Source organism: Salvelinus alpinus, chromosome 10 (genome assembly GCF_045679555.1).
Source record: "Salvelinus alpinus chromosome 10, SLU_Salpinus.1, whole genome shotgun sequence".
Taxonomy (NCBI): Eukaryota; Metazoa; Chordata; class Actinopteri; order Salmoniformes; family Salmonidae; genus Salvelinus; species Salvelinus alpinus.
In genome coordinates this window covers 19,129,339-19,150,381 of record NC_092095.1, presented here as the reverse complement: position 1 = coordinate 19,150,381, position 21,043 = coordinate 19,129,339, and the positions used below count along the sequence as shown (strand labels likewise).

General features: G+C 45.9%; 1 protein-coding gene across 3 annotated transcripts in view; it reads left to right on the top strand.

Moving 5' to 3' along the window:
* LOC139531648 (vascular endothelial growth factor receptor 1-like) overlaps nt 1-21,043 on the top strand; it is a 63,542-nt gene that overhangs the window by 13,579 nt on the left and 28,920 nt on the right. For 2 of the 3 annotated variants that reach the window (XM_071328298.1, XM_071328299.1), the window contains 6 exons: nt 8,772-8,934; nt 9,056-9,192; nt 10,187-10,358; nt 10,712-10,829; nt 13,790-13,959; nt 14,352-14,499. In XM_071328298.1, the coding sequence (XP_071184399.1) occupies nt 8,772-8,934; nt 9,056-9,192; nt 10,187-10,358; nt 10,712-10,829; nt 13,790-13,959; nt 14,352-14,499 (908 nt within the window). Of the gene's footprint in view, nt 1-8,771; nt 8,935-9,055; nt 9,193-10,186; nt 10,359-10,711; nt 10,830-13,789; nt 13,960-14,351; nt 14,500-16,610; nt 18,133-21,043 lie in introns of those variants that run through there. The other variant, XM_071328300.1, reaches the window with a different exon arrangement.

The window sequence follows — 21,043 nt, the reverse complement described above, 5'->3', positions numbered from 1 at the left end:
AGCTTACAATTTATCCTACCATTTCTACCGATCTATCTTTTATATGCACATTTTTGTGGAACAGTTTAATTTCAATAATAACATTTTATTTTCTCAATCATTGTCACGTGGTTAATCATAAAAATCTGAAATAAAATGATAAAATGCTCAAATTCAACTGAGGTGAGAGCAGCAGCCTCTGCCATATGAACACATTGATACACTGTGATCCATTGGCGGCTAAAGAAATGAGCTCATAGAACTCCGAGACAGCCTATAGTCACCTAATAATCCCCAGTTTATAATTGGCTCATTCATCCCCCTCCTCTCCCCTGTAACTATTCCCCAGGTCGTTGCTGCAAATGAGAACGTGTTCTCAGTCAACTTACCTGGTAAAATAACGGTAAAAAAAATAAAAAATAAAATAAAATAAAATAGGCCAATGAGACAGCCTATAGGCCAATGTAGCAGTAGGCCTGAAACTTCCATCTCAACTAAGTAAAGCTGACAAATAAAAACAGTAGAAAATAACCTGATGAAAATTCTGGTTCTTTCAATCACAATCATCTCTCTTCTCCACCTGTCTGCCTCCCTTTCTATCTGTCTTGACTTGAGCTATTGCTAGTGAAGTGCAACATTGTATCAACTAGCCTATTCCGGGCCCTCAGAGTTTCCCACGCCAGTGAGCTCTAGACAGACCGCTGTTTTTTTAAATAACATTTCCACTGGCTATATGGGATCATCAGATCATGATATTTTGCTCTTTCACACCGTGGCGTGGTGATTATCGAGGCCGGGAGTGTTGGAAAGATTTTTCTAATACTTAGGAACTATCATTCGCAATGGATGTTACACAAGCCAACGAAGTCTGTTTTTTTGAGGCGAAGAAAAAATGAGTGGTGTACATTGTGATTTAAGACAATCAGAAATAACACTTTGCCAAATGGGCACATTCCTACATATACATGTGTTCTGGAGAGAGACGCATCATATCTTCGCCACACCTTCCTCCTCTTCTTCTTCTTGTCTCAACATTTTAAATGATACTCAAGACACATTATCCTAACACATACACTATATGACCAAAAGTATGTGGACACCTGCTTTCTAACGTCTCATTCCAAAACCATAAGCATTGCTGCTATAACAGCCTCCACTCTTCTGGGAAGGCTTTCCACTTGATGTTGGAACTTGCTTCCATTCAGCCACAAGAGCAACAGTGAGGTTGGGCACTGATGTTGGGCGATTAGGCCTGGCTCGCAGTCGGCGTTCCAATTCATCCCAAAGGTGTTCGATGGGGTTGAGGTCAGGGATCTGTGCAGGCCAGTCAAGTTCTTCCACACCGATCGCAACAAACCATTTCTGTATAGACCTCGCTTTGTACACGGGGGCATTGTCATGCTGAAACAGGAAAGGGCCCAAACTGTTGTCACAACGTTGGAAGCACAGAATCATCTAGAATGTCATTGTATGCTGTAGCGTTAAGATTTCTCTTCACTAGAACTAAGGGGCTTAGCCCGAACCATGAAAAACAGCGCCAGACCATTATTCCTCCTCCACCAAACTTTACAGTTGGCACTATGCATTAAAGCAGGTAGCGTTCTCCTGGCATCCGCCAAACCCAGATGTGTCTGTCCGATTCATCACTCCAGAGAACGCGTTTCCACTGCTCCAGAATCCAATGGTGGCAAGCTTTACACCACTCCAGCCGACGCTTGGCATTGCTCATGGTGATCTTAAGCTTGTGTGCAGCTGCTCGGCCATGGAAACCCATTTCATAAAGCTCCCGACTAGCAGTTTTTCTGTTGACGTTACTTCCAGAGGCAGATTAGAACGCAGTAGTGAGTGATTTTTCTTCAGTACTCGGCGATCCCATTCTGTGTGCTTGTGTGGCCTACCACTTCGCGGCTGATACGTTGTTGCTCCTAGACGTTTCCACTTCACAATAACGGCACTTACAGTTGACCGGGGCAGCTCCAGCAGGGCAGAAATTTGACGAACTGACTTGTTGGAAAGGTGGCATGCTATGACGGTGCCACGTTGAAAGTCACGGAGCTCTTCAGTAAGGCCATTCTACTGCCTAAGTCATGCTCCCTGGTGAAGTATTTTGAATTATTTTATTTAGACAAGAGTAATTATATAATTTTGGCAAAACATCCATTTCCTTTAGGGCAATGCAGCATTGTAACAGTGCACTGTGCACCCGCCAACTTTCCATTCCAATTCGCAAGAGACTGAAACCAGAGATCTGTATGTAATGACGAGATGCTCATGTCTCTGCCCTAACAATGGGAGTCTTTGTCCCAAAGGCGGGAAGGCAGGCGAGAAGCTTAGGTCTGCATATTATTCCCATAGAAACGCATTGGGCTTATACTGGACAGAATTTGGCAAGAGTGAGCCATCTCGCTTAGCCTCTTCCTCTCTGCTGAAACTATATTACCGGAGAAAGCATCAGAGCAAGAAAAACAGCGCCCCTCTACAGTGCATTCAGAAGGTATTCAGACCCCTTGACTTTGTCCACATTTTGTTACATTACAGCCTTATTCTAAAATTATTTAAATCAATGTTTTTCCTCATCAATATACAACCAATACCCCATAATGACAAAGCAGAAACAGGTTTTTAGAAATGTTATAGAACAGGGTATTCAGACCCTTTGCTATGAGACTTGAAATTGAGCTCAGGTGCATCCTGTTTCCATTGATCATCCTTGAGATGTTTCTACAACTTGATTGGAGTCCACCTGTGGTAAATTTAACTGATTGGACATGATTTGGAAAGGCACCTGTCTATATAAGGTCCCACAGGCATGCAGAGCATGTTAGAGCAAATACCAAGTCATGTGGTTGAAGGAATTGTCCGTAGAGCTCCGAGACAGGATTGTGTCGAGGCACAGATTTAGGGAAGGGTACCAAAAAATGTCTGCAGCATTGAAGGTCCCCAAGAACACAGTGGTCTCCATCATTCTTAAATGGAAGAAGTTTGGAACCACCAACACTCTTCCTAGAGGTGGCTGTCCGGCCAAACTGATCAAAGCGGTGTGGCTGCCAAAATCCAGTCACATTCTCCACCTCAACTTCACAATGTCAATAACTCTCACATCCACTTAGTGGCTGCCTGATTCTGCTTCAGACAGCTTGTCAGTGTCTTGTCAAACAAGGAAAGGCAATAATATAGTGTTTGTCAGGTACCTAGCTATTTCCACTACTAGCACTCCTGACTGCCTCTTAGAACAATACACTTCTCTCTGTTTCTCCATCAACACTCCCATCTGTACACAAGTCACAGTGCGCTTGTTTCTCCTAGGACAGATCATTGTTCTTATCTTGGCATCCGTTCTGCCTTGGAGTGTGCGTGTCCGTTTGTTTGTGTCAGTCTGCGGATGTGTGTGAAAGTGTGAGGATGTGTTGGTGCCTGAGTGGTGAATGAGTGTGAGAGTGTAGATAAGTGCAATGAAGTGCAATTTGTATGTTAGTGTGTGCGTGCGTGCATCTGTGCGTGCTGCGTGTGTATGTGTGTTTGTGGCAACGTCTCAGTGTGTCAGAGATGCCCCTTTTTTACCGCTGTGTTCTGAGTGAGCGGCGCCTGCGGTTTCCTCTGTCGTCCTGTTGGCACTGTTGTTACCCCCGGAGACAGGACATGGGGTCTGGAGTGCCCCCTGTCTCCGCCAACCCTTCCCCCTACTCACACACCCCTCCTCTCCTAAGGCGGTCTGGCTGCCAACCTCCTCCTGATTCCTTAACCAGCTGGCATCCTGGCCAGAGGCTGAGGTGCCAGCAGTAATGGGCAGGACTGACTGGCGCTAGCAAGGCAAGGCATGCCCCTCAGGCAAATCTTTTGAGAGTATTATTGTACGTAGATAGCCTCTTCTGTGGAAGAGATTGAACAGTTTGATCAATACAATTCAACAACATTCAGGTGGGGGGAGTGGGCTGCTGGCAGTTTATCAGGTGAATGAGTTGTCTTTCTGAGGAGAGTTTCAGGAAATGGAAAAACAGCAACAAAACAAAACAAACCACTCAGTAATCTCTCACTTTCCTCTCGTCCCTGGCTCTCCCTTCAGGATGTGCCTTGGAATCCGAAACGAAGCGCTGCAGAACACACACACACTGAGGCAGAACACACACACACTTCACTTCTGTTTGCTCTCTATGTTTACGTCCTGCTCCCATCTCCACACAAACGCCCGGCCCTGAGCCACAAAGGTAATTATTCTAAAAATACTCTGTGTTTCCTCGCCCCTCCCTCCATCCGTCCCGATCTGGCCCAGCATTTCGAACGTGGAGTCCACACTCACACACTCTGTCACACACACTGGAGTGGGTTTTTTTCCTGGAAGGATTTTGCACTCTGCCTGGATCTTTAATCTGTCCGGCCCACCTTTCAGCAGGGAACAATACCCAGGGGGCCACTCTCTCTCGCTGCAGCCGTGAAAGTGACCCGGTCGGGCGAGGGGAGAGGAGAAGAGGTGTAGCATGACCTAGGGGTCCAATTCAGTCCAGTCTGAGTGTCTATATCCTGTAGTAACAGGATGTGAGCAGATGGATTGGAGTCACGTTTCCCACATCCTGACATTTCTCTCACCCTCCAACCCACCTCAACCCCTCTCCACCCACCTCAACCCACCTCAACCCCTCTCCACCCACCTCAACCCACCTCAACCCACCTCAAACCCTCTCCACCCCTCTCCACCCCCCTCAACCCACCTCAACCCCTCTCCACCCCCCTCAACCCACCTCAACCCACCTCAACCCCTCTCCACCCCCCTCAACCCCCTCAACCTGTCTCCACCCCCTTCAGCCCCTCAACCCCCCTCCACCCCTCTCCACCACCCTCCACCCCCTCAACCCCTCTCCACCCCCCTCAACCCCTCTCCACCCCCCTCAACCCCCCTCCACCCCTCTCCACCCCAGTTAACACTGGGGGGCTATCAGCTAGTTAACACTGGGGGGCTATCAGCTAGTTAACACTGGGGGGCTATCAGCTAGTTAACACTGGGGTGCTATCAGCTAGTTAACACTGGGGGTTGGGTGGGGGCTATCAGCTAGTTAACACTGGGGGGCTATCAGCTAGTTAACACTGGGGGGCTATCAGCTAGTTAACACTGGGGGGCTATCAGCTAGTTAACACTGGGGTGCTATCAGCTAGTTAACACTGGGGGTTGGGTGGGGGCTATCAGCTAGTTAACACTGGGGGGCTATCAGCTAGTTAACACTGGGATGCTATCAGCTAGTTAACACTGGGGGGGCTATCAGTTAGTTAACACTGGGGTGCTATCAGCTAGTTAACACTGGGGGGCTATCAGTTAGTTAACACTGGGGTGCTATCAGCTAGTTAACACTGGGGGGCTATCAGCTAGTTAACACTGGGGTGCTATCAGCTAGTTAACACTGGGGGGCTATCAGCTAGTTAACACTGGGGGGCTATCAGCTAGTTAACACTGGGGGGCTATCAGCTAGTTAACACTGGGGGTGGGGTGGCTATCAGCTAGTTAACACTGGGGTGCTATCAGCTAGTTAACACTGGGGGGCTATCAGCTAGTTAACACTGGGGGTTGGGTGGGGGCTATCAGCTAGTTAACACTAGGGGTGGGGTGGGGGGTATCAGCTAGTTAACACTGGGGGTTGGGTGGGGGCTATCAGCTAGTTAACACTGGGGGGCTATCAGCTAGTTAACACTGGGGTGCTATCAGCTAGTTAACACTGGGGGTGGGGTGGCTATCAGCTAGTTAACACTGGGGGTGGGGTGGCTATCAGCTAGTTAACACTGGGGGTGGGGTGGCTATCAGCTAGTTAACACTGGGGTGCTATCAGCTAGTTAACACTGGGGTGCTATCAGCTAGTTAACATTGGCGGTTGGGGGGGCTATCAGCTAGTTAACACTGGGGGTGGGGTGGCTATCAGCTAGTTAACACTTGGGGCTATCAGCTAGTTAACATTGGCGGTTGGGGGGGGCTATCAGCTAGTTAACACGGGGGGTGGGTGGGGGGGGCTATCAGCTAGTTAACACTTGGGGCTATCAGTTAGTTAACACTTGGGGCTATCAGTTAGTTAACACTTGGGGCTATCAGTTAGTTAACACTTGGGGCTATCAGCTAGTTAACACTGAGGACTATCAGTTAGTTAAACTGGAGGTGGGGTGGGGATATCAGCTAGTTATAACTGGGGGGTTATCAGCTAGTTAACATTGGATGGCTATCAGCTAGTTAACACTGGGGGGCTATCAGCTAGTTAATACTGGTGGTGGGGGGGCTATCAGCTAGTTAACACTGGGGGTGGGGTGGGGGGTATCAGCTAGTTAACACTGGGGGGCTATCAGCTAGTTAACACAAGACTCTGTTAACGCTGGGGGTGGGGGGATATCAGATAGTTAACACTGGGGGTGGGGGGGCTATCAGCTAGTTAACACTGGGGGCCTATCAGCTAGTTAACACTGGGGGCCTATCAGCTAGTTAACACTGGGCGGCTATCAGCTAGTTAACACTGGGGGTGGGGGGACTATCAGCTAGTTAACACTGGGGGTGGGGGACTATCAGCTAGTTAACACTTGGGGTGGGGGGACTATCAGCTAGTTAACACTGGGGGTCGGGGGGCTATCAGCTAGTTAACACTTGGGGTGGGGGGACTATCAGCTAGTTAACACTTGGGGTGGGAGGACTATCAGCTAGTTAACACTGGGGGTCGGGGGGCTATCAGCTAGTTAACACTTGGGGTGGGGGGACTATCAGCTAGTTAACCCTGGGGGTGGGGGACTATCAGCTAGTTAACACTTGGGGTGGGGGGACTATCAGCTAGTTAACACTGGGGGTGTGGGGGCTATCAGCTAGTTAACACTGGGGGTGTGGGGGCTATCAGCTAGTTAACACTGGGGGTGGGGGGACAATCAAGATTCTGCCTCTATTGTAACTCCAGACTCTGTCTCTATAGTAACACAAGACTCTGTCTCCACAGTAACACAAGACACTGTCTCTATTGTAACTCCAGACTCTGTCTCCACAGTAACACAAGACTCTGTCTCCACAGTAACACAAGATTCTGTCTCTATTATAACTCCAGACTCTGTCTCCACAGTAACACAAGACTCTGTCTCCACAGTAACACAAGACTCTGTCTCTGTTGTAACTCCAGACTCTGTCTCCACAGTAACACAAGACTCTGTCTCCACAGTAACACAATACTCTGTCTCTATTGTAACTCCAGACTCTGTCTCCACAGTAACACAAGACTCTGTCTCCACAGTAACACAAGCCTCTGTCTCTATTGTAACTCCAGACTCTGTCTCCACAGTAACACAAGACACTGTCTCTATTGTAACTCCAGACTGTCTCCACAGTAACACAAGACTCTGTCTCTATTGTAACTCCAGACTCTGTCTCCACAGTAACACAATACTCTGTCTCCACAGTAACACAAGACTCTGTCTCTGTTGTAACTCCAGACTGTCTCCACAGTAACACAAGACTCTGTCTCCACAGTAACACAAGACTCTGTCTCCACAGTAACACAAGACTCTGTCTCTATTGTAACTCCAGACTCTGTCTCCACAGTAACACAAGACACTGTCTCTATTGTAACTCCAGACTCTGTCTCCACAGTAACACAATACTCTGTCTCCACAGTAACACAAGACTCTGTCTCTATTGTGACTCCAGACTCTGTCTCCACAGTAACACAAGACTCTGTCTCCACAGTAACACAAGACTCTGTCTCTATTGTGACTCCAGACTCTGTCTCCACAGTAACACAAGACTCTGTCTCCACAGTAACACAAGACTCTGTCTCTATTGTAACTCCAGACTCTGTCTCCACAGTAACACAATACTCTGTCTCTATTGTAACTCCAGACTCTGGCTCCACAGTAACACAATACTCTGTCTCTATTGTAACTCCAGACTCTGTCTCTGTTGTAACTCCAGACTCTGTCTCCACAGTAACACAAGACTCTGTCTCCACAGTAACACAAGACTCTGTCTCTATTGTAACTCCAGACTCTGTCTCCACAGTAACACAATACGCTGTCTCTATTGTAACTCCAGACTCTGGCTCCACAGTAACACAATACTCTGTCTCCACAGTAACACAATACTCTGTCTCTATTGTAACTCCAGACTCTGGCTCCACAGTAACACAATACTCTGTCTCCACAGTAACACAAGACTCTGTCTCTATTGTAACTCCAGACTCTGTCTCTATTGTAACACAAGACTCTGTCTCTATTGTAACTCCAGACTCTGGCTCCACAGTAACACAATACTCTATCTCTATTGTAACACAAGACTCAGTCTCCACAGACAGAATCCACATCAGCAGGGTGAAAATGTCTGTACATTTACGTAATGTCAGTGTCTGTCGTTGAGAGCGTATTGTGAGGTTGTCAAGTTACTTTATTTAATTTTATTGCAGCAATAATATTCATCATACGTTTACCACTGTGGCCTCATGTTAGTCCTTATCAGTCCTCATGTTCTGTTTTGTTGTGTGTTCATCATTTTCTCAGGAGTTGTGAATGTGTGCAGTGTTGCTTTTGTGTGACTGTTGGTATGGTTGTGTTGTGTTCAGGATGTGGTTGTGGTTCTGAATAGCTCATGACACGATTGTGTTGAGTTCATGATTGGTTGGTGGTTGAGATAAGAAAATAGTTTTAGTTGTGGTTGAGTTCATGATGTACCTGTTTTCTGATCCCCGAATGCAAGTTGACCATATTCCAGAAGCAGACATTGCTTCTGTGTGACGTTGCTTTTATGAGACTGTTTTTATGGTTGTGTTCTTGACCGTGTGTGTTCATGCCTCCAGTTTCCTGACCAGGAGTTGACCCCAGACCAGAGGAACATAGTGTGGAACAGCAGACAGGGCTTCCTCATCCACAGCCCCACCTACTTCTACATCGGCCTGTTCTCCTGCAAGACCACTGTCAACGGGACCACACACTCCCTCAGTTACCTCACACATAGACAAGGTGAGCACACACACACATGCACACGCAGGCACACACACACAAACACACACACCTAATGAAAAATCCATCACATTCTATAAATTGCAAATATTCAAATGTCTTATCCTCTCTCCTGTCCCAGTGAATAAGATCATGAAGGTATATCTGAACAGTACCAGTCCAGTCCAGTCTCTACAGGGGGAGAGTCTGGCCATCAACTGTACTGTCACTGCAGAGTGGAACAGCAGAGTGTCCATCAGCTGGGACTACCCTGGACAGGTAGGACCTTATGAAGAACACTAGAATTATGGCATACACTACTAAGAAGTGCACTATGTTACAGTATGCAGTACTGTATGTAGAATAACTTCACCATCTGACTACTTGTTTGGAAAACTTTTACTATATCTGAATAATATCTCCCCCTCCCTCCCTCCTATATCTGAATAATATCTCCCCCTCCCTCCCTCCTATATCTGAATAATATCTCCCCCTCCCTCCCTCCTATATCTGAATAATATCTCCCCCTCCCTCCCTCCTATATCTGAATAATATCTCCCCCTCCCTCCCTCCTATATCTGAATAATATCTCCCCCTCCCTCCCTCCCTCCCTCCCTCCTATATCTGAATAATATCTCCCCCTCCCTCCCTCCTATATCTGAATAATATCTCCCCCTCCCTCCCTCCTATATCTGAATAATATCTCTACCTCTCTGCCTCCCTCTCTCTCTCTCTCCTTCTTTCTCTACCTCTCTGCCTCCCTCTCTCTCTCTCTCCTTCTTTCTCTACCTCTCCCCCTCCCTCTCTCTCTCCTTCATTCGCTACCTCTCCCCCTCCCTCCCTCTCTCTCTCCTTCTTTCTCTACCTCTCCCCCTCCCTCTCTCTCTCCTTCTTTCTCTACCTGTCCCCTCCCTCTCTCTCTCCATCTTTCTCTACCTCTCCCCCTCCCTCTCTCTCTCTCTCCTTCTTTCTCTACCTGTCCCCTACCTCTCTCTCTCCATCTTTCTCTACCTCTCCCCCTCCCTCTCTCTCTCCTTATTTCTCTACCTGTCCCCTCCCTCTCTCTCTCCATCTTTCTCTACCTCTCCCCCTCTCTCTCTCTGTCTTTCTCTACCTCTCCCCCTCCCTCCCTCTTTCTTTCTTTCTCCACCTCTCCCCCTCCATATTTCTCTACCTCTCCCCCTCCCTCTCTCTCTCTCTGTCTTTCTCTACCTCTCCCCCTCCCTCCCTCTCTCTGTCTTTCTCTACCCCTCCCCCCTCTCTCTCCCCTCAGGCCAACAGGTCAGCCATAGTCAGTAGGTGGATCATGGCCAGTAAATTTCACATGGTGTTCTACAGTATTCTGTCCATCCCCAAACTCCACCGCTCTGACAGAGGGCTTTATATCTGCCGAGTGACCAGTGGACCGGTCAGTCGAGAGACTAACGTATCTGTCACAGTCTATGGTGAGTCTAAATAGACGTAATACTTCCCACCTCTGTGACAAATTCATTTATGAGGAAATTCATTGATGGTAAACACCCACTTCTGCAGAAAGAATACGAATCACAACCTCCCTGTATCACTATCTGTAATATGTCATTAATGCGTGATATCCTCTCTCTCTCTCTGTGTGTGTGTGTGTGTGTGTGTGTGTGTGTGTGTGTGTGTGTGTGTGTGTGTGTGTGTGTGTGTGTGTGTGTGTGTGTGTGTGTGTGTGTGTGTGTGTGTGTGTGTGTGTGTGTGTGTGTGTGTGTGTGTGTGTGTGTGTGTGCGCGCATGCTTGCCTGTCTGTCTGTCTGTCTGTTTATCCTCCCAGACCGTCCCTTTATCCGTCTGAAGCCCAGACAGGGGGCTGTAGTGGAGGCTCATGCAGGACAGAAGTCCTACCGTCTCTCCCCCAAACTACGAGCCTTCCCTGCCCCAGAAGTCATCTGGTAAGAACCTACAGACTGTCAGCTAGTCTGCACACTATCCTACTCCAGCCTACACTATCCTGCACACTATCCTACACTACCTTACACTATCCTACACCACCCTACACTATCCTACACTACCTTACACTATCCTACCCCAGCCTACACTATCCTACACTATACTACACTACCTTACACTATCAAACACTATCCTACACTATCCCACACTATCCTACACTACCTTACACTATCCTACCCCAGCCTACACTACCTTACACTATCCTACACTACCTTACACTATCCTACACTATTCTACACTATCCTACACTATCCTACACCACCCTACACTATCCTACACCACCCTACACTATCCTACACTATCATACACTATCCTACACTATCATACACTATCCTACAATATCCTACACTATCCTACACCACCTACACTCTTCAACACTGCCCTACACTATCCTACACTATCATACACTATCCTTCACTATCCTACACTATCCTACAATATCCTACACTATCCTACACCACCCTACACTATCCTACACTATCATACACTATCCTACACTATCATACACTATCCTACAATATCCTACACTATCCTACACCACCCTACACTATCCTACACTGCCCTACACTATCCTACAATATCCTACACTATCATACACCACCCTACACTATCCTACACTGCCCTACACTATCCTACACTATCATACACTATCCTACAATAATCTACACTATCCTACTCCACCCTACACTATCCTACACTATCCTACACTATCCTACACCACCCTACACTATCATACACTATCCTACACCACCCTACACTATCCTACACTATCCTACACTACCCTACACTATCCCACACTATCATACACTATCCTACACCACGCTACACTATCCTACACTACCCTACACTATCCCACACTATCCTACACTACCCTACACTATCATACACTATCCTACCATATCCTACACTATCCTACACCACCCTACACTATCCTACACTATCCTACACTATCCTACACACTACCCTACACTATCCCACACTATCATACACTATCCTACACCACCCTACACTATCATACACTATCCTACACTATCCCACACTATCCTACACTATCCTACACACCACCCTACACTGCCCTACACTATCCTACACTATCCTACACTATCCCACACTATCTTACACACTATCCTACACTACCCTACACTATCCCACACTATCCTACACTATTCTACACTACCCTACACTACCCTACACTATCCTACACTATCCTACACTATCCCACACTATCCTACACTATCCTACACTATCTTACACACTATCCTACACTACCCTACACTATCCCACACTATTCTACACTATTCTACACTACCCTACACAACCCTACACTACCCTACACTATCCTACACTATCCTACACTATCCTACACTATCCTACACTATCCCACACTATCCTACACTATTCTACACTACCCTACACTACCCTACACTACCCTGAACTACCCTACACTATCCTACACTACCCTACACTATCCTACACTATCCTACACTACCCTACACTATCCCACACTATCCTACACTATCCTACACTATCCTACACTATCCTACACTATCCCACACTATCCTACACTATTCTACACTATCCTACACTATCATACACTGCCCTACACTATCCTACACTATCTTACACACTATCCTACACTATCATACACTATCCTACACTACCCTACACTATCCTACACTATCCTACACTATCCCACACTATCCTACACTATTCTACACTATTCTACACTACCCTACACTACCCTACACTATCCTACACTATCCTACACTATCCCACACTAGCATACACTACCCTACACTATCCTACACTATCATACACTATCCTACACTATCCCACACTATCATACACTACCCTACACTATCCGACACTATCATACACTACCCTACACTACCCTACACTATCCTACACTATCCTACACTATCCCACACTATCATACACTATCCTACACTATCCTACACACTACCCTACACTACCCTACACTATCCTACACTACCCTACACTATTCTACACTATCCCACACTATCCCACACTACACTACACTATCCTACACTACCCTACACTATCCTACACTACCCTACACTACCCTACACTATCCTACACTATCCCACACTATCCTACACCACCCTACACTACCCTACACTATCCTACATTACCCTACACTATCCTACACTACCCTACACTATCCTACACTATCCCACACTATCCCACACTACCCTACACTATCACACACCACCCTACACTGCCCTACACTATCCCACACTATCCTACACTATCCTACACTACCCTACACTACCCTACACTACCCTACACTATCCTACACTACACCCTACACTATCCTACACTACCCTACACTATCCTACACTACTCTACACTATCCTACACTACCGTACACTACCCTACACTATCCTACACTACCCTACACTATCCTACACTACCATACACTACCATACACTATCCTACACTACTATTATTTGTCACATGCACCGAATACAACATGTGTAGACCTTACAGTGAAATGCTTACTTACAAGCCCTTAACCAGCAGTGCAGTTCAAGAAAGAGTTTTAAGAAAATATTTACCAAATAAACTAAAGTAAAAAATTATTAAAAGTAACACAATAAAATAACAATAGCGAGGCTATATACAGGGGGTACCGGTACCGAGTCAATGTTGGGGGGTACAGGTTAGTTGAGGTAATTTGTACATGTCGGTAGGGGTGAAGTGACTATGTATAGATAATAGTACACTATCCTACACTAACCTATGTGAGAGACAGAGATGACCAGAGAAAGATGCCCAAGTTACGTATGTATGACGTTTAGCATTCTTCATTTTAGCTTTATTTAATTGTTCTTCACATAAGAGTTCATTGAGGAATTTCCTAAATGTTTTTCCGTGTTAGGTTGAAGGATGGGAAGGTGGCAGCGGAGGAGTGTTCCCGTTACCATGTGGACGGGAATTCCCTGGTGATCCGTGATGTGGCGGAGGAGGATGCAGGGAAGTACACTATCCTGGTGGGAATCCAAGAACACAGACTCTACCAGAACCTAACGCTCTCTCTTGTGGTCAACGGTGAGGACCAAGTTTTCCCTGCTCTCTTCATCCTCCATCGCTTTCTCTATTTTTTCATCTTCATGCATCCTCTCTTTAGCTCTGTGCACACTTTGTGTCTCCTAGACATTCTGCTGTTCCATTCTGTCCCCTTTCTCTTCTTACCCTTTTTATCTCTCACCCTCTCTCTCTTTCTCCTCCTCTGTCTCTCTCTCTCCCCCCTCTGTCTCTCTCTCCCTCTCTATCTCTCTCTCTCTTCCTCTCTCTCTCTCCGTCTGTTTCTCTCTCCCTCTCTGTCACTCTCTCTATCTCTCTCTCTCTCCCTCCCTCCCTCCCTCTCTCCCTCTCTCTGTCTGTCTTCTCTTCCTCCCTCTCTGTGTTCATGGTCTGTGTGTCTCTCTGTGTTCCTCCAGTGAGTCCTGGGATAGGGGAGAAGGCAGTGTCAGTGCAGGACCCAGGCAGTGTTCCGCGGGGTAGCAGACAAGCCCTGCACTGCACCTCCCACGGAGTCCCCCCTCCTCACATCACATGGCTCTGGCACCCCTGCCCCCCCAAAGGCCTGTAAGTACACCTTGTTCGCACATGTCACGTGCAGTAGCGTAAACACACACATCTTCAAAAAGGTTTGTAAATACTCCTTTACTTAAAACACAGACACACATACAGTCCTGACACCCTTGCCTATACATATCCAATCAACATACTTGCATACAGCATACTGTGTATCTAGAATAATGAATACACACACCTTAATTGCATACCCACATAGTCTCCTATTACTTTACACAGAACAGTACTGTTCTTAAAACTTGTCAGACATTGGGTCAGTAACCGAAAGGTCACTGGTTCGAATACCCATGGCGACAAGGCAAAAAATCTGCCAATGTGCCCTTCAGCAAGGCACTTAACCCTAATTTTCCCCAGGGGTGCTGTACTAATATGGCTGACCCTGTAAAACAACACATTTCACTGTACCTATCCGGTGTATGTGACAATAAAACATATTATTATTATTATTATGTAATTTTGTCATACTGTTCCTAACTTAGAATTGGAGCAAAACAGTGTGTGTGACTATAAGATGTGTGCCTGTTTTAGAGTGTGAATGAGAGAATGTGTGTGAGTGTCTGTGTCTGTGTGTGTGTTTGTTTGTTTGTGAAGGGAGACATGTTTTGTCTAATTCAGCATGTGTTCAGACAGTGTTTCCTTTTTGCAGCCAGAACAGATGCCTTTCGAAGTCTTTCATGTCTGTGAGTGTGTGAATGTGTGTGTGAATGTGAGTGTGTGTGTTTGTTTCGTCATGTCTTTGTCTGACTCTTTTACCATATGTTTCTGTCACTGTGTGTGTGTGTGTGTGTGTGTGTATGTGTGTGTGTGTGTGTGTGTGTGTGTGTGTGTGTGTGTGTGTGTGTGTGTGTGTGTGTGTGTGTGTGTGTGTGTGTGTGTGTGTGTGTGTGTGTGTGTGTGTGTGTGTCTGTGTGTGTGTGTGTGTTTCCGTCCGTGTGTATCCGTCTGTGTCTGTGCGTGCGTGCGTGTGTCTGCCTGGTACATTCACAGACACAGTACAATGTAACTCAGACTTAAAGATCAGAGTAATAAAAGCCCACTTCAATAGAGACCTGTTCTGTGTTCTCAGTCACTTCAATAGAGGCCTGTTCTGTGTTCTCAGGCACTTCAATAGAGACCTGTTCTGTGTTTTTAGTCACTTCAATAGAGGCCTGTTCTGTGTTTTTAGTCACTTCAAGAGAGACCTGTTCTGTGTTTTTAGTCACTTCAATAGAGGCCTGTTCTGTGTTTTCAGTCACTTCAATAGAGGCCTGTTCTGTGTTTTCAGTCACTTCAATAGAGGCCTGTTCTGTGTTTTCAGTCACCTCAATAGAGACCTGTTCTGTGTTTTCAGTCACTTCAATAGAGGCCTGTTCTGTGTTTTTAGTCACTTCAATAGAGGCCTCTTCTGTGTTCTCAGTCATGATTAGTTGGTTCCTAAATCAAACGCTGTGATTTTCCTGTCCAGAATGCAGGGTGAGATGGCTGTTTATTACTGCGATTGCACACTGCATCCACACACACACACACACACACACACACACACACACACACACACACACACACACACACACACACACACACACATACTCGGCCTACTTCCAATGCTTGTGGAAACTCTCCACATTCAATTGCCATAGCAACATCACATCACATAACTTCACTGAACTGTTTTCTTGCCAATCAGCAGTGAATACTGACTGCCTTAACATGAATAGCTTTACCTAGTTAAACTTGGCCTTTCCAAATGACCATGTGGACAGCGTGTCTCTGTGGAGAATATAACAGGGTGGGAGTTTGACTTGGCTCATACAACCAGTTTTATCAGGTAACGTTTTGCATGACAACAACAACTGTCATCTTTCACAAACACCAACCTCAGCAGTGCATACACAGTGTAGTTGTTTCATAAGAACTTATATTTTCAGACAGGTAGGCTACAAGAGGTTTGGGGTTCAGAATGAACCGTCTTTTCAATTCATTTACAATTTAATTTAGTTTGTTTTCATGGTCACACTGTAAAGCACTGAGAGTTGTAGCATTCTGTTGTAGAGTTCTGAAGTAGTGATTCAGAATGTGAATAGACAGCTGATGATACATCCTGACCCGGCCCTTGTTCTTTGTAGCTCTGGCAGAACACGGGCCTGACACCGCGCCGGAGGAGGCCCAGGGACAGTGGGCTGGGCTGAGCCAGGCTGATAGGGACCTGTGTCCTCAGGGCTGGGTGTGGGTCTAAAGCCCGGGTCTGGGGTCTGGATCCACCCTTAGGTCCTAGGTCTGGGTCCTTAGTGCTGGATGTGTCCCTGGGTCCAGTCGTGGATACTTGGTCCTATCCTGGGCCTGGCCCTGGGAACCGCACCGCTCTTATCTGGCCCGGGCAGGAGGCTCGCTGGGCTTCCTGTGCCAAAATCAGAGCACTTTTCCTCTCCTTGTTTGGCTTCCTCCCCGATGCGAGACGCTTCCCAGCAGCGTGATTGTCCCTCCGTCTTCAAACGTGGCACAGTCCTGCTTCCTCAAGGGCTTGATCTATTCTTGAGACCCCCCTTTTCTCCTCACTCCCCCCTCCCCTGGCCTTCCCTCCCCACCTCCCTCTCGCCAGCTCCCCCCCATTACACTTCATCAGAAGAATCACCCCCACCACCTCACATCCACACCACTCAGGACCACCTTCCCTGCTCCTCCACCCTATTGCCACCCCAGCAGGCACCTTCAATGACAGACAGCACAGCAACGGCGCAAACCCACATTGGTGCTTTCTGGGATCTCGGGGTCGGAGGGGAGGGGAAGGGGGGCGGGTGGCAGGACAGTGACCTGGAACACTGTTGAACAGTGAGGAAGAGGAGGAGGAGGAAGAAGAGGAGTGAGAGATCACACCACACTGAGGACAATGATCTGATCAGCTTTTAATGGTTATTATTATATTTATTTATTTCCTCTTACCAAGGTTTTATTTCACACACTTTTTCTCGTTAAAGTTTTTATTTTATTTACACTGTTACATTTCTCAGACATTTTGAGCCAGAAAGAAGTGCAATTCCATCCATCCACTAAAGCCATGTTTTTCTGGAGCTGCTTCTGCTTCTTGTGTTCCTAGAGTGGTACTATAATGGGTACATGAGCCTGACATCCTGTTGTAGTTCTGACATCCACAAAAGCTGTGAGTTCTCTTCTGACTGTAAATCATCTACTGTATATGTAAGTAGCTGTACATCTCAGATGGGCGAGTGGGAGAGAGGGAGAGAGAGAGGAGGTGTGTGTGTTGGCTATGGGATGCCCTACAGTTCTTTGTTATTGCAAGATAGTGCTTTGTCCTCCTCTGGGACTGATCATCAGACGCCTACCATGTAGGAGTTACCCAGAGACAATGACAGTCATATGTCATCTTATGTCATGTTATGTCAACTTATGTCATTTGTAAGTCGTTTCACTGTATATCAACCATTTGTCATCCAGAGTGATGTTATCTATGTATTATATTGCCATTTATTGTGTGGAAAATAGTTTGTCTGTGTGTAATATATGCATAGGAAGCTGTTTTTATGGGTTGTGCGTCTGTGTGTGTGTCCCTGCTCGTGTGTGTGTGTGTGTGTGTGTGTGTGTGTGTGTGTGTGTGTGTGTGTGTGTGTGTGTGTGTGTGTGTGTGTGTGTGTGGGTGGGTGGTGTGGGTGGGTGGGTGGGTGGGTGGGTGGGGGTGTGGGTGGGTGTGTGTGTGTGTGTGCGTCTGTGTGTGTGTCCCTGTTTGCTTGCTTTCCTCTGTGTGTGTGTGTGTGTGTGTGTGTGTGTGTGTGTGTGTGTGTGTGTGTGTGTGTGTGTGTGTGTGTGTGTGTGTGTGTGTGTGTGTGTGTGTGTGTGTGTGTGTGTGTGTGTGTGTGTGTGTGTGTGTGTGTGTGTGTGTGTGTGTGTGTGACATCTACGTTGAGGTATCATTCTACGGGTCTCTCCCAATGTGATTCATTCCATGTATACAGATTTTCTATGAGTAATATATGAATCTAATATTTAATAATTTTATACGACTAACTTACTTATGATAAATGACACATTTTTATGAAAACTGTTAAGATGTATTGTTTAAAATGTCATATCAAATGTATGTTTTTTACATTAAATTTGCTTGAAATTGTGTGTTGCTTCCAACTTTTCGACTTTTCATGGTTTGTAGATGGAGGTAGTAAGTTATTTTGCGGGTTCTCTAAATACAATACTGATACAACATCATAGACAAGCCAACGATCAGTCATCTCACCATGGGCAGGCACACTGTGTGAATGTGTCTGTGGAATGGGTGAGTCTGTATGTGTATGTGTGTGTATATGAATGTATGTGTGTGTATTAATGTATGAGTGTGTATGTCTATATGTGTGTGTTTGTATTGATCTATGTCATCTACCTAACCTTGTGTCCACATATGTATAACCATCTGTATGTGTGTATGTCTGTGTGTGTGCGTGCTTGCATGTGTGTGTGTATGTGTACGCGCTTGCGTGTGTGTGTGTATGTGTACATGCCTGCATGTGTGTGTACGTGCGTGCAAGCATGTGTTTCCGGGGAGGCGTGGAAGAGTCGGCTGTTTGATTGGTATGTGTGTGTGTGTCAGGGCCATTGGTGTCATGCACAGGGTGGGTCGCCCCTACAGGACACGGGCACTCGCTATCTCTGCCAAGAGGAAGAGCAATCAGGGAGAGATATGGCTGAGGAGAGGAGGGAGGAAGGGAGGAAGGAGAGAAGAGGAGAAGAAAGGAAGATAGGAGGGAGGAGGGAGAGGAGAAGAGCCACCCAGGGAGGGGCACAACGAGAGAGAGAGAGAGAGGGCTGACAGGAGACTGGGAGAATGGGAGAGAGGCAGGAGAGGGGGATGGGGAGAGAGGGAGAGGGGAGGGAGGAGAGGAAAGGAGCCAACCAAGGAAGGGACAGAGGGGAGGGCACTGGGCATATCATAGAATCCTAGAATCAATTTGTGATCATTTGAGATTATGAAAGGTGTTAAAATATTGGTGTAAGAAAATACTAAATTGGAGTTCCTCTGTAAGATATATCCCAGGTAAAGGTGTACCCCAGTGGTAATCCTCTAGGAATGATGGATAATAGGATGGACAGTTAATGAATGGTAGGATGGTTTTAAGAATGGGTATTGAGTGTCAAAGTGGGATTGAAATAGATTAAATTGTGTGTGTTTTTTTGCATTGATCTACACACAATCCTCCAAAATGTCAAAGTGATTTTAATTATTTTTTTAAACCAAATGTTACCAAATTAAATAACTAAAATATAGTAGTTGCATAAGTATTCACCCCCTTTGTTTAGGCAAACATAAATTAGTTCAGGTGTACAATGTGGCTTAACAAATCACATAATCATTTACAAGGACTCATCGGGATGGAAATCATAGGGATTGAAATCATAGGATTTGAAATCATAGGGATTGAAATCATAGGGGTTGAAATCATAGGGGTTGAAATCATAGGGGTTGAAATCATAGGGGTTGAAATCATAGGGATTGGAATCATAGGGAATGAAATCATAGGGAATGAAATCATAGGGATTGAAATCATAGGGATTGAAATCATAGGGATTGAAATCATAGGGATTGAAAACATAGGGATGGAAATCATAGGGATTGAAATCATAGGGATTGAAATCATAGGGGTTGAAATCATAGGGGTTGAAAACTTAGGGGTTGAAATCATAGGGATTGAAATCATAGGGATTGAAATCATAGGGATTGAAATCATAGGGATGGAAATCATAGGGATGGAAATCATAGGGATTGAAATCATAGGGATTGAAAACATAGGGATTGAAATCATAGGGAATGAAATCATAGGGATTGAAAACATAGGGATGGAAATCATAGGGATGGAAATCATAGGGGTTGAAATCATAGGGGTTTGTGACATCATCAGCTGATGTCACAAAGTGCTATACAGAAACCCAGCCTAAAACCCCAAACAGCAAGCAATGTAGATGTAGAAGTCACGGTGCCTAGGAAAAACTCCCTAGAAAGGCAAGCACCTAGGATTCATACTTTTTAAATGACTACCCCTTCCTCTGTCCCCCATGCATACAACATCTGGAAGGTCAGTCAAGTATTGAGATTCAAGCACAGATTCAACTACACAGACCAGGGAGCCTTTCAAAAACCTCAAAGAAGGGCAGTGATTGGTAGATGGATAACAATAACAAATCAGACATTAAATATCTCTACGCATTGTCAAGTTAATAATTATATTGTGGATTGGTATTTGGTATTTTATTAGGATCCCCATTAGCTGTTGCAAAAGCAGCAGCTCCTCTTCCTGGGGTCCACACAGAACATGAAACATAATACAGAATGACATCATACAGGACATCATTAGACAAGAACAGCTCAAGGACAGAACTACATACATTTTTAAAAAGGCACACGTAGCCTACATATCATTGCATACACACAAACTATCTAGGTCAAATAGAGGAGAGGCGTTGTGCAGCAAGGTGTTGCCAAATCTGTTTTTTGAAACCAGGTTTGCTGTTTATTTGAGCAATATGAGATGGAAGTTCCATGCAATAAGGGCTCTAT